The following is a 13,323-nucleotide window of genomic DNA, read 5'->3' as shown; positions in this document are numbered from 1 at the left end:
TTTCCCGACGATGGCAATGATACATTGATTTATCTTCTGAGTTGTGTTAAAACATCAAACTGTTGATCTAATACGCCAGGAACAGATAAAACCATTTTGTTTAATATATCTCACTAGACTTTAGAAACGAAGAGGTTATGTATTGAATTCCCAGCACCAACATTTCTTATTATTTAGTATTAATAATTATTATTACGCTTTGTATTAAAGCGTCTTTCAAATTTGCAAATGCATTATTATCTGCAACATGCAATGGATCCACGATAAATGATAAATGCTGAAAAATAAGACAACTTCTCATTGTTGTATTTGAAAAGCTTTGCAAACATTTTAATTTCGTAATTTTGGGAAATAATAGTTTCTGGTCCAGGATAAAGAATTTCAAAATATTAACATTTTATTTTAACTATTCCAACATAAAACATTAAACATAGAATTTTAACTATTCCAACATTAAACATGACTGTTATGTTCATAGCAAATTAAATAGATAAGAAGTTCAACATCTTACGTTGAAATAAGGCCGTGCTGCCACTGGAGGTTGTGATAAATTTTATTTCTTTTATCACTAAATTCAAGCGGTGAACACCCACAGTGTGCAAATCTATCACACCATAACTGACTGACTCATAGAAATTAGAAAGTAGCCTATAATTGGTGATTTATTATTCTACCTATTTTCACATTGTCAGGAAAAAACTTGTTAAAATATGTACCCAGCTGCCACTGGGGCGGTACCCTTAAAAAGTACAGCTTTGCACCTAGAATTCATATTAATACATCGGAGATATTGGTACCAAGAAGAGCTTATTAGTACCCAAAGATACATATATTAGTATCTTTAAAGTACATATCTTGTACGAAATGAATATATCTGTACATATAGGACATTTTAAATGGTATACTTCCCCAGTGGCAGCCGTACCTGGCGTGTTCCTAACCAATAAGGAGCTTCTTGTTAATTAAACATCTCCTCGGGGGGGGGGGGGGGGGGGGGGTATGCATAAAAAATAACAAATACTTCTTATTTCAAGAAATCCAAGCATAAAACGGTAGGGGCATAACGTGAAAGCCTTTTTCGCCAATGTGGTATTTCCCTTTATTTTAATAACCTATTATACGAAATGCCTTATTCACTGAGAGAGAGGTTATGGGACACAGCGCATCATTCAGTTTTGTAAATAAAAACAAATTTTCTATTCTTTTCTATTCCATAATTGTTGTATATCATAAAACACTTCCTAACATATAGCCTTTTCATTATTAACATCACTGTTAAACCTTACCAGGCTTTGCCAGCTAGTTACTGTAGAGCATCTGTAACGGGGACTTAGTGTTGCCATTATAGGACTGTGTCTATGACAATACAGTGAATAACTGGCAACCGTGTTGCCAGTAATTTACTGTCTCTCTACCATTACGGTGTCTAATTTTATACTGTAGGTTAGGAATTACAGTTAATAACTGGCAGCAGTGATTTCAGTTAATTACTGTACAGTACCACATGCTTCAGGTATAATACTGTATACAATATATAAAATTCCGTACTCAATGTGGCACTCTAAAACTTTTGAAAGACTCTTTTTATGTTACCTTATTAAAAAGGGAGAAAGAACCCCCAAAATATTTAGACAAATCCACTTTTACGAGTTCACACTTACAAATAAGTTGGATAGATTACATTTGTAAACGTATATGGCTTGCTGTCCAGGGAGAGGGACCTGAGCTCGGAAATGGGCCCGAACACAGAGTATCCCCCCCAGGTTTAGGGAGCAACCTGGTGGGTGAGAGGAGATAGGGTGGTGGAGGGATTCTGAAGACTTTAGAAAATCCTTAGGTGAGTTTGACTGTGATTAAATATGGGCTTGCCTTCATGCTGATTGGGTAGATATGTTGATTACTGATTGTAAACAGCTGGAGGCACTTGAGTAGTTTATTTGACGTGTTCCTTCTGAACTATGTTAATAAAACATAATTTATTACTGTGGCAATAGATAAATACATAACACAAGGAATCACAAAGTATCACAAAATTAAACTTAACAGAACATATTATTATACAATTATCAATTATCATATCCAAAACAATGCAATCAAATAAAATGCAGATTATTTCTTGGTAAAAAAAAAAATGCAATTGCACCACATCTGGCAAACTGTGTGGTTCACATTCAATGTAATAGACAAATTCGTTTAAGACACTTAACACAATCACGTCAAATCCCACCCTCAAAAAAAGTCACCGTTGACCCTCAGTTTATTCCAAACCTGCAGTAATTCAACATAATTAAAATGACCTTCTTATATCCTTACAATTCAAGCATTAACAAAAATGCTCCATATAACACGATGTAGGAACCAGAAATTAAGCTCTGTTTTTTTATTTGCACAGGCCTACTAAATGGTTAATAGTGCCACATGGTGATCAACAGTAAAAATGACAAATTTTACCTCTTTGCAAAAGGAAGACAATGTTTTTTCTAATCTTTGACATGCCCAAGCCTGTGAAAGGGTGAAAAGATTCCAGTCCAAAATCACATTTTATATTGAAAATAAGTTATTTTGTGTTCCCCGAAATAAGTAACATCAATTATGAACTTGGCAATTTAAGAGTTACATTCATGGAATTTTTGTAAACTTTGGTAATTTTGATTAGTACTGAGGTTGATTAATATTAATAACAGATTTATTAAAAGATTTTTTGTAATTTACCAGATAATATTACAGTTATTTCCCTTAATTGGTGCAAAGAGTAATTTACTGTAGTTTATTATTAGTGCATCATAACTGCACCTCATATCACAGTAAAATACCTTTCAACGATGTTAAAGCTAAATACTGCCTATTTTACAGTTATTTACCAAGAAATCTACAGCAAGGTTTAACAGTGATGCGTTTTGGTGACATTGTTAAAATATAAGATAAAAACATATATTGTCTGTTTAAGTCAGACGAATTAAGCAAAAACCCTGCATTATTCCACCTATATTTCACAACAAATGTCACGGGCGCAATTTTTTATTATTTAAATGCAGGTGGATTTTAGCAGTGACAAGTAACACAGTCATTTCCATGAAAATGCATGGGCCAACCTATCGGTATGTGACATCATCAAACACATCGCTGCGTGAGGTCGAACTTGCACACAGTGTTTGCTCAATGGTCCATTTTCAAATAATTTTGTTTGTTTATTAATCAGTTTGGCTTGTGGAGAATACAAACACGTTTCATTTGGTACAGCTAATTGTAAAAAAGTAATGATAATACGATAATACACCATGTTATATTTTTTGATGCAATATTTTGCAAAATGAAATGAACCTTAAATATATTGCTTTTAAAAATGAGGACATCCCCAGATGACTTGTAATAGAGGTTTTTTTAAATTTGGCTCATTTAAAAAAAATCATAGGTTAATTTAACCCATTCAGGGTTTTGCCTAAAACCCAACAAAGTATTGAAACAACCATTTTTAGAGTGCATAAGTTACCCCAAAAGTGCTATTCCAACCAACATCTCTGATTGCGTGCATTTCAAACATTGGGGGAAATGTTGAGAATTTTTTCGGTTCCAGGTTGCGACAAAGATCCATTAAAAAAAAAATTCGGAAAAAAGCAAACAACAATAAAGTGCTTTTAACATAATTTTATTTATCTTGTTTTATAAGATTCTGATCTTTGTGTCATCTGCTCCATGCGAACTTCTGCAATGTAGCTGGTACTCATTTGCGATGAGGCTCTAGTGGTACTGTCTTAACAGGGCAGACACAACAACAGACAGAAACTTCTGCCAGGCCTCATGGACATCAGGAGTGAAAACTGAGGGGCCGAGCTTCATGGCTACGCATACGGTGATGCAATCCCCGAGAAGCTGTAAAAGAGCAGACCAATTAGTTATTCCTCAATATTTTAAATATTTCCCCATAATATCAGCACAACAATTATTTCTGGCACTGATTTTAAAGATTTATTTAGGAAAGTTATCCGTGTTTAATTAATGCGCATCCTGTGTCTGATTTAACTTACCCTGAAATTGTCGGGATCCACATGCAGTTTTTCAGAGTGCATTATACTCAGCGCGGCATAGGTGTCCTTGATGTTATCCAAGTTCTTAATGGCTCTCTCCAGACCACCCATCACGACTTTGCCGTGAGCTGACACCTTCGGGTTACCCATGATGGCAGCAGCGCTTGAAAGGTTTCCAAAGGCGGCAAAATATCTCTGAGTCCAAGGATACACGATCAGACATCTGAAATGCAGAATTATAATATAATTATTAACAACCTCAGTAACTAAACTGTGCGTTTGATATCACAAAACAATGTTTTTAGTAACGTTTAATAAGTTTGATACCTGGCCAGTGCCTGAGGTCCGATTTCATCGACGGAGATTTTCCCCCACACACCAGTAATGGAATGGCGTTCAGCATCTGTCCATTCAACCATGTTGACGCTTTAGGATTTTCACAGGTACTTGCTTAAAGCTGTCTACCAGAAATCACTTGTGACAATTAGGAAACCGGGGCACAATTTATTGACGTGTGATGTCTCCGCCCATCAACGAATACAAAATCTTATTGGATGATTTTTCTGGCATGCTTTAATGATGCCTACGTGTCTGGGCTTTACTGATGAGATTAAAAACTTGTTTTTGTAATAGATTATTAGCATGAATAAGGTTTTTTTTACATTTTTATGTTGTTGATCATCAATTAACTTTTTAACAGATTAAATAAATTATTATGCTAACTAATTTCCCCTATCATGCAAACGTATGTGTTTTTATGCCTTTCAAAACTTTTCAAAAGTGTTTATATTAAACATTTCTGCCTATTTATTTTATAATTGTCGATTGGGGTTGGGTTAGAACGACTTTTTTGTTGCATTTCATTTTTGAAAAGGCATAAAAACACAAAAAGCAACCAACACAACGGGGCGTAAATTTGCATGATAGGGGAAATTAGTTGCATGATGATTTCTTTAAACTTCTTAGAAAACACACAGTGGGGCATAAATAAATGTTAAAAATAGGAAGAAAAAACAATACATAAAGTTACATCTTAACCCAAATCCAACCCCAAGTAGCAATGGTGTTAAAATAGAAAAAAATAAAAACCAATACATAAAATGACTTGAAAAAATCGTGCTCGGGAACAGGAAAAACAACATATTCCCTGTAAAAATTATATTAAATCAACCTATATTTTATGTTACTTTAACAGATTAAGTGAAACAATTTCAACTTTAAAAAAAACTTTAAAAAGTAGGTTGAATTGACTTGCATAATCAAGTTGTTTTAACTTCATGCTGCATTTTTTTACTGTGTAGAAATTCGTGTTAAATCAAGTTTTAACTTGTTAACTGAAATTACTTGTATAATACACTGAAAAACAACTTGTAAAATGTACTTAAAAAAAATCCTCGTAACAATTTCCACGAACTTTTTTTAAGTAAAATTTGCTGCTTTTTAAAGTGCAACTTACCTACCACAATAAAATAAAGTCTTCTTAATAATACATGAAACATTTGTTAAATAATTAAGTATATGTCACTTAATTATTTTTATTTTATAAGTTAGATTTATTTTAATTGTTTAGGTAAAGTCCATGACTTTTTTGAATATTGAAGCATTGCTGTCCTAAAAATATTAAATAAATCTTATTTACTATTCTATGAAAGATTGTATTTACTATTTTTAACATAGTTGTATGGACTTGGTCACTCTTAGTGTTATAAATGGCATTAAAACACAAAAAATATGAATGACTGTAAGTCAGTCATTAAATAAACCTGATTCTCCACGTATAACACACACACAATTTTGTTTTTGACATACATTGTCAGTACTGTGGAGAGAAAAGCAATAAAATGTTTTACAGGGCTCATGTAAGGAAACGCTGATCACCTGAACGGTGACTTCACAAAATTATCATTACAACAACACAACATCAATAATATAAGAGCTTAAACCTTTATGACATTAATTAACAAATGTTAATATAGCTATGTAGAAATTATGTGGGATAATCTTATATATTTTACTACACCAAAAGTTAGTTTTTCAGTGTAGCTATTTGTACCTGGGCTTTATAATAAAATTTAAGGCAGAATAATAAAATACTCAAACGTAGTAGCATGCATAGCTCGTGAAGTAGGCCTATTTAGATAAAATATATATTTTGTTATCTCAATTAAACAAGATGCACGAAATCGCTACGTTTGCCAAGTATTTGAGATCAACCGTAATGTGTTAAAGAGGTGTGGTTTGTACAGATTACCTGGGTGTGCCCTTCTCTAGTTTAATATAAAAAGGTCGAATTCATCTGTCCGCTAATATCTTTTCCCAAAGTCAGTCTAACTTGAGAAAAAGAAGAACGCAGCAATGAGTCTCTCTGAGAAGGACAAGTCTGCCGTGAAGGCCCTCTGGAGCAAGATCTCCTCCAGGTCCGATGATATCGGTGCTGAAGCTCTTGGCAGGTAATACTGACCAAATATATGGTCACTTTGTAACAAATATAATTAAATAAAATTAACTTTTACCTTTAGTGGGTTTTATTATCTTGCTTTGATACATAAATGTGAACATTTGTTTTCCGTATTGATGTTTTTGGCAGAATGCTCATCGTCTACCCCCAGACTAAGACCTACTTCTCTCACTGGGCTGACTTGAGCCCTGGCTCTGCTCCTGTGAAGAAGCACGGCAAGACTATCATGGGTGCAGTCGGTGAGGCTGTGTCAAAGATTGACGACCTTACGGGAGCTCTGTCAGCTCTCAGCGAACTTCATGCTTTCAAGCTTCGTATTGACCCGGCCAACTTCAAGGTAGATCCCACAAAATCACTATAGGGCTAACTGATCAGTGTGATATCATATTTAAATCTTGTCATGGACGTGATACAAGTTTATTATTCATCTTTTCTAGATCCTTGCAACCAACCTTATAGTGGTCATTGGCATGCTCTTCCCTGGAGATTTCTCCCCCGAGGTTCACGTGTCAGTTGACAAGTTTTTCCAGAACTTGGCCCTGGCTCTCTCTGAGAAATACCGCTAAACTTCCAATCGGAAATTAATGTCAACAGGCAACTCTGAGCAGCACCTCACCTCTAAACAACTTGTGTCTAATGCCTGAATAACATTTCTCAATAAAAGCACAGAACTACATTATTAATTTGTCTTTTGATTTATTTCTAATCAAGTGTTCCTAAATCCCTTAACTGGGCAAATGTAAATTATACTCAGTCTTTAATTATTTTGGCAGACGGTTTCTATTTAAAAGTGTTTACACATCTAGGGCACTGGCAAATAGTAATAGAGCATTTCAGTAAAATACTGTGATCCATCATATGTTATCAGCATCACTACAACATATGGTAATGGACATTACCACATTATTATTATGTTATATTTAATAATACAATAATGTTATATCATGCTACATATAATATTAATGGTTAATCGGCAATTATTAATTTTTTATTTATTTCATAACATCCTATCATCAAAAATAAATAGAAAAATGCACTTCTTACCCGTTGTCGATGTGCAGAATCATTATTTTCATAGCCTGACCTATGTACGATACTTGTGTTTGAGTTTGAAAAATACAACTTTTTGCAATATCTCACAATATTTTTTACCTTTTGAGAATGAATAGTGAATAAATAGATAATGAATTAGGCAGTTTTATTCTAACTAGCCTAACAGTAACTTCAAACAGTAGTGAACATTTTTTGAAGTATAATATAGGATTAAGGAAACATTTTATTAAAAAAAATGCATAAGTGTGACGCTTATTAATCAAGCTCTTTTACTGAAAAGTTCTTCATATTTTTTCTTAAGGTTTTCTCGCACATTGTTCAGAAAATATTAATTCAACTTAACATGAAATCTATGTCCGTTTAAGGCGTGCTGATTTAAACATATTTTTGCACTCGTCTTTCTGTATTCAGCTACATTTTTACATCAGTATTGTATTGTAAATATAATAAAATAAAATAAAGATATTACAAAGCATAATATTTCTAATTTATTTTATTTAATTTCTTCTTATTTATTTATTTAAATTTTATATTTTAAACCTTGGAGAACTCACGAAGTCAAATTTGGCCGCTGTTAATTGCTGCTACCCAACGGGTAGGTTAAGCAGAAGGATGTCCACACAGGAAAATCCCCAGTGTTAAATTAACTCTACCAGTGTTAAATCAACACTATTTGGTGTTTATATAATCCACACCAAGATCGGTGTTAAAAAAGACTGGTGTTAAAAATATAACTCTGAATCAGTGTAAAAGTTAATGAGATAATGAAGTGATGATTAAGACATTAATGGTGAACACCTGCTGGTCATTCAAATCAATTACATTTTGGACATTTTCCTGTCTCTAAATTTTTATTTTGATGACTCGTTTTCTGGGAAAATACTAAAATAATGAAGAAAGACAAATTATTAAATGCAATAGATGAATACTGTTGGGTGTATGCCTCCAAAAGCTGCAATATTTCACGTTGCCTCTCTATCAGCATCTCTGTTTGAAAAATAAAATGATAACTTGCAGAGTTATTTTCTAAATGGATAAGTTTGACTTCTAAACAGCTGTCAGAACAAAATACAAGTGCTCAACTATTCCATCATCCACATGCGTGATTTAGTAGACAAATCTTCTTTCTGATGTGATGTCTCACAAGTCAAATAGACATTTATCACAAAATGTATCACATTTGTGTTTGTTATGAGTTGATTTGAAGTCACCATTACTGTGAGTAGTGTTTCATTTAGTTAGGCATTTGTCCCTTGACCTTCACTGATTTAACACTCCACTTTTAGCAATAGGACAACGTTTTAATAAGACCGCTTGTTCATTGCTTCATGTAGAGGGAAAACCTTCCAGACCTTCTCAGTTTATTTTTATTATATTCTACTCCACAAATCATTGAAATATTTGGTCACAAATTAATTATGAAGAAACAAGCATATAAAAAAAGCTCTACGCAAATGACATTGTATTGAATAAGACTGCCGTAATGCTAGGGATGGCTGACGCGAAACAGTCGTTCCGAAGCTTTGCGAGATCCCGAAGCGCAGATGTGTCGAAACACTGATCCGAAGCGTGATTCAAAACACCCATGTCACGTGACTATGACCAAACGAAGCCTCGAAGTGTTTCATTAAATGTTTCATCAGGTGTGGTCTGCCGAATCAGCGTTTGATTGGCACGGTCGGGAACAGAAAACACAATCGCACATCTGTATAAAAGTGAAATAAACGCATATTGACCTTGTGGGTTTTTGTGAGAGGAGTTTTTCAAAGGCTGGAGAAATTATCTGTAAAAAAGAAGTAGGCTAAGTCCTTCCACACACAGCAGATGTGACATGGTGGCTGATATATTTTATTAATTTCTTATTGTTTATGTGGTATTTATCTCTATTCAATTTATTTATTAAATAGACCAGCTTATAGTTATTGACAAAGATGAGCCTAAAAGCTCATGTAGTTGTCAAACAGATGTTAAAACAACAACAAAAAATATGTAACTTAATTGTGACGACGGTAATAACAATGCGTTTCCCGGGGTTCGATCCAAAGTGCTTTTGCATGAGAGTCTAGGACACTATCCACTCTCCCACCTGATCACTTATATCAATTACACAACATGTGGGATACAATTTGTCAGTGCTCGTCTAAAACCTTGTCAAGGCTGCTCTATGGCAATACGTGCAAATGACCACTAGGTGTCACTGTGGAGGCAGTTTCGATCCATGTTTCGAAGCCTCGACACAATTGATTCAACTGTTTCAGTGTTTCACGAAGCCTCGCTCTGCCCATCACTACGTAATGCTTTAGTGTGTTTTTGTTGTTTTTTGCTTAAGAGAGACTTGATGATTTCGGATACAAATCTCAACAATGGTGACAGTTAATGGTAAGAAAGTTGCTAAATTTTTGTCATGTTGCAATGCATTATGGGATGTATGATTGAGTTTGGTACCCAGCATGCATTGCGGCATGAAGCTTTGTTGTTGATTGTCACCATGATTGTGTTTTATAGGCTGATTGTTCATGTCTCAGTGTGTCTGACTAACACCACAGATTAAATTTGGGTAAACAATATTTAACTCTTCAGGGTATGTGGATTTTACAGTACTGTTGGATTTCATGGGAGCCTCACAGGGTTTGTAGAACATAAATTAAACACTAATATTCAGTGATTACTTTTTTATCATGTCATTGAATCCCTAGACTTATCCTTTCATAATAATTAACATAGCAACATAACAGACTACATTTCTCTCATCTTCTTCTGCTTTAACAGATGTGTTTTATAACACACTGCCACAATTAGCAGCAGAAACTAACACTAAACTTCAAGACCCAAGTACCCAACTAAAGGAAACACTAATCGGACCAATGGTGACTTACTTTATTAACCAGATTTACAGCAGTTCTTTAGAAGTTAAACTTATCATCCATGTAACTCTGCAAGCAAGTTGTAATTTTAGTTTTCAAACAGAGATGATGATAGTGTTCATTTAACTATATATGGTGATTTCATCTATTGCATTTAATAATTTGGCTTTCTTCAACATTTTAGTATTACTTTCTCCAGAAAAAGAGTCAACAAAATAAAATATTTAAGACAGGAACAATTCCAAAATTGAGTTGATTTGACACGGAATGACCAGCAGGTGTTCACCATTAATGACTCAATCACTTCATTATCTTATTAACTTTAACACTGATTTAGTGTTTTTTTAACACCAATCTTGGTGTGGATTATATAAACACCGAGCAGTGTTAATTTAACACTGGGGATTTTGCTGTGCACAACTTCTGCGTTAATCTGATTCGCGTTTCCAATGCTTCATTTTATAAATTAATCTGACTCGGCAATGAACCTTCTAACCTTCTTGAACCTTCCAACTACAAAGATATTGAATATTCACATAATGTGTTTCCATTATGTACAAAAGAGGTACAAAAAAGTTACAAAGGTGGAAAATATTCATATACTCTGCATTTATATTTTTAGCATGATAAATAAAAGTGTGTTGGTGCTGGTATATTGCCTAAAAATATTCGGTTGTTTTAACCTTGGTTGTTTATGTGAGAGAATCAACCGAAAGCAGTTACACTAAATAATCCTTTGGCTATTCGATGCGAGATTTAATCTTAATGTTAGTCCTGTATGCTAGTGTAATGGTTCATAACTGGTATTACAAATAACAGGTTAGGCACTATTAAGTTTTTTTCTGTTCAGCTTAATACTATATCACATGCACACAAGCGTTTTATTTACACGTTCAAGAAAATACATTTAAATGGTTTCCTCATGGTTGAGCAAATGGACAGGGACTTAAAACTACTTTTCTACATAGGCCTGTAAAGTTTCAGACACCACATAAATATTATTGCAAAACCTCGTTTTTAAAGTAAACTATTGGTTTATGTTGCTGATTGTGTTTAATGCAACTTCCATGTATTGTTAAATGCACTTACAGGATAGTTTAAGTTATTAATTTTTATTAAATTATACATTTTCCCACTCTCATGTTGTTACAAATCTATATAAACATCTTTTGTTTTGATGAGCACCAAGAAATATATTTTTAAAAATGTTTGAAAACAAAACCGATCATGATTATTATTTTTTCCTACTATGGAAGTCAATGAGGCTCATGATCCATTTGGTTACAAACATTCCTCAAAATATCTTCCTTTCTGGTCATCAGAACAAAGAAATTTATACCGGTTTGTAACAACATGACAGTACGAAAATGATTACAGAATTTTCATCTCTTTAATATTATTCGTGTGAAGACAGTAGAAATAGTAGGAAAAACAAATACATGTCAAAATATCTTCTTTTGTGTTCAACAGAGTAAAAAAAACTCATTCAGGTTTAAAACAACTCAAGGGTGAGGAAATGATGACAGAATCTTCATTTTTGGGTGAAAAATCACTTTAGTGATTGACTGCTTATGTCATATCTCTTGCCTTCATTTATCGCTGTCAACAATCGGAGGTTTATCCCCAGGCCCTGCTGTGATAGCTGCCCACTGCTTCGTGTGTGTGTGTGTGTGTGTGTGTGTGTGTGTGTGTGTGTGTGTGTGTGTGTGTGTGTGTGTGTGTGTGTGTGTGTGTGTACCTGGTAATTATCACGTTGTGGGGACCAATTGTCCCCACAAAGATAGGAATACCAGTGTTTTTGTGACCTCGTGGGGACATTTTGATGTCCCCATGAGGAAACAAGCTTATAAATCAAACAGAATGATGTATCTTGAAAATGTGAAGTAGTAGAAGGGTTTTTGTGATGGTTGGGGTTAGGGAATGGGGTAGGTAAGGGGAATAGAATATACAGTTTGTATGGTATAAAATGCATTACGTCTATGGAATGTCCCCACAAAACATGGAAACCAGAATGCGCGCGTGTGTGTGTGTGTGTGTGTGTGTGTGTGTGTGTGTGTGTGTGTGTGTGTGTGTGTGTGTGTGTGTGCGTGTGCGGCCGGGTAATTATCACGTTGGGGGGACCAATTGTCCCCACAAAGATAGGAATACCAGTGTTTTTGTGACCTCATGGGGACATTTTGATGTCCCCATGAGGAAACAAGCTAATAAATCAAACAGAATGATGTTTCTTGAAAATCTAAGGTATCAGACAGTTTCCTGTGATGGTTGGGGTTAGGGAATGGGGCAGGTAAGGGGAATAGAATATACAGTTTGTACAGAATAAAATGCATTACGTCTATGGAATGTCCCCAAAAAACATGGAAACCAGAGCGTGCGTGTGTGTGTGTGTGTACCTGGTAATTATAACGTTGAAAGATAGGAATACCAGTGTTTTTGTGACCTTGTGGGGACATGTTGATGTCCCCATGAGGATACAAGCTTATAAATCAAACGAAATGATGTTTCTTGAAAATGTGAAGTATCAGAATGGTTTCTGTGATGGTTGGGGTTAGGGAATGGGGTAGGTAAGGGGAATAGAATATACAGTTTGTATGGTATAAAATGCATTACTACATCTATGGAATGTCCCCACAAAACATGGAAACCAGAATGTGTGCGTGTGTGCGTGCGTGCGTACCTGCGTGCGTGCCTGTGTGCGTGGGGTTTGGGTTAGAACAGGGGTGGGGAACCCTGGATCCTGGAGGGCCACTGTCCTGCACAGTTTAGTTCCAACCCTAATCAAACACCTGAAAATCCAATCAAAGTCTTCAGGATTACTTGGTAATGAAATGCAGGTGTGTTTGATCAGGGTTGGAACTAAACTGTGCAGGACAGTGGCCCTCCAGGACCCAGGGTTCCCCACCCCTGGGTTAGAATAATGGTG

The 13,323-nt window shown here is 34.8% G+C and overlaps 2 protein-coding genes across 2 annotated transcripts; one reads left to right on the top strand and one right to left on the bottom strand.

The window, feature by feature from the left end:
• Positions 1 to 3,630: 3,630 nt before the first annotated feature.
• Positions 3,631 to 4,512, bottom strand: hbba1 (hemoglobin, beta adult 1). Its single transcript, XM_065252316.1, has 3 exons — positions 4,353 to 4,512; positions 4,026 to 4,248; positions 3,631 to 3,870 (listed from the first exon to the last, which is right to left on the bottom strand). Exons 1-3 carry the CDS (start codon positions 4,442 to 4,444, stop codon positions 3,739 to 3,741), a joined length of 447 nt encoding a protein of 148 aa, XP_065108388.1. The 5' UTR covers positions 4,445 to 4,512; the 3' UTR covers positions 3,631 to 3,738.
• A 1,802-nt stretch (positions 4,513 to 6,314) lies between these two features.
• On the top strand, positions 6,315 to 7,162 carry LOC135733624 (hemoglobin subunit alpha). Its single transcript, XM_065252434.1, has 3 exons — positions 6,315 to 6,475; positions 6,613 to 6,820; positions 6,921 to 7,162. The coding sequence occupies exons 1-3, from the start codon at positions 6,381 to 6,383 to the stop codon at positions 7,047 to 7,049; spliced, it is 432 nt and encodes a 143-aa protein (XP_065108506.1). The 5' UTR covers positions 6,315 to 6,380; the 3' UTR covers positions 7,050 to 7,162.
• Positions 7,163 to 13,323: the final 6,161 nt, after the last annotated feature.

Source organism: Paramisgurnus dabryanus, chromosome 3, assembly GCF_030506205.2.
Source record: "Paramisgurnus dabryanus chromosome 3, PD_genome_1.1, whole genome shotgun sequence".
Classification (NCBI taxonomy): Eukaryota; Metazoa; Chordata; class Actinopteri; order Cypriniformes; family Cobitidae; genus Paramisgurnus; species Paramisgurnus dabryanus.
The sequence above is the reverse complement of the archived record's forward strand: the minus strand, read 5'-3'. Positions and strand labels throughout refer to the sequence as shown.

Bases quoted from the DNA above. Each gene is read 5' to 3' on its own strand.
- hbba1 (XM_065252316.1), bottom strand. From the start codon at position 4,444: ATGGTTGAATGGACAGATGCTGAACGCCATTCCATTACTGGTGTGTGG. The intron at 4,249-4,352 runs GTATCAAACTTA...TCTGCATTTCAG, and splicing joins GGACCTCAGGCACTGGCCAG to ATGTCTGATCGTGTATCCTT. The intron at 3,871-4,025 runs GTAAGTTAAATC...GCTCTTTTACAG, and splicing joins TGGATCCCGACAATTTCAGG to CTTCTCGGGGATTGCATCAC.
- LOC135733624 (XM_065252434.1), top strand. From the start codon at position 6,381: ATGAGTCTCTCTGAGAAGGACAAGTCTGCCGTGAAGGCCCTCTGGAGC. The intron at 6,476-6,612 runs GTAATACTGACC...TGTTTTTGGCAG, and splicing joins GGTGCTGAAGCTCTTGGCAG to AATGCTCATCGTCTACCCCC. The intron at 6,821-6,920 runs GTAGATCCCACA...CATCTTTTCTAG, and splicing joins TTGACCCGGCCAACTTCAAG to ATCCTTGCAACCAACCTTAT.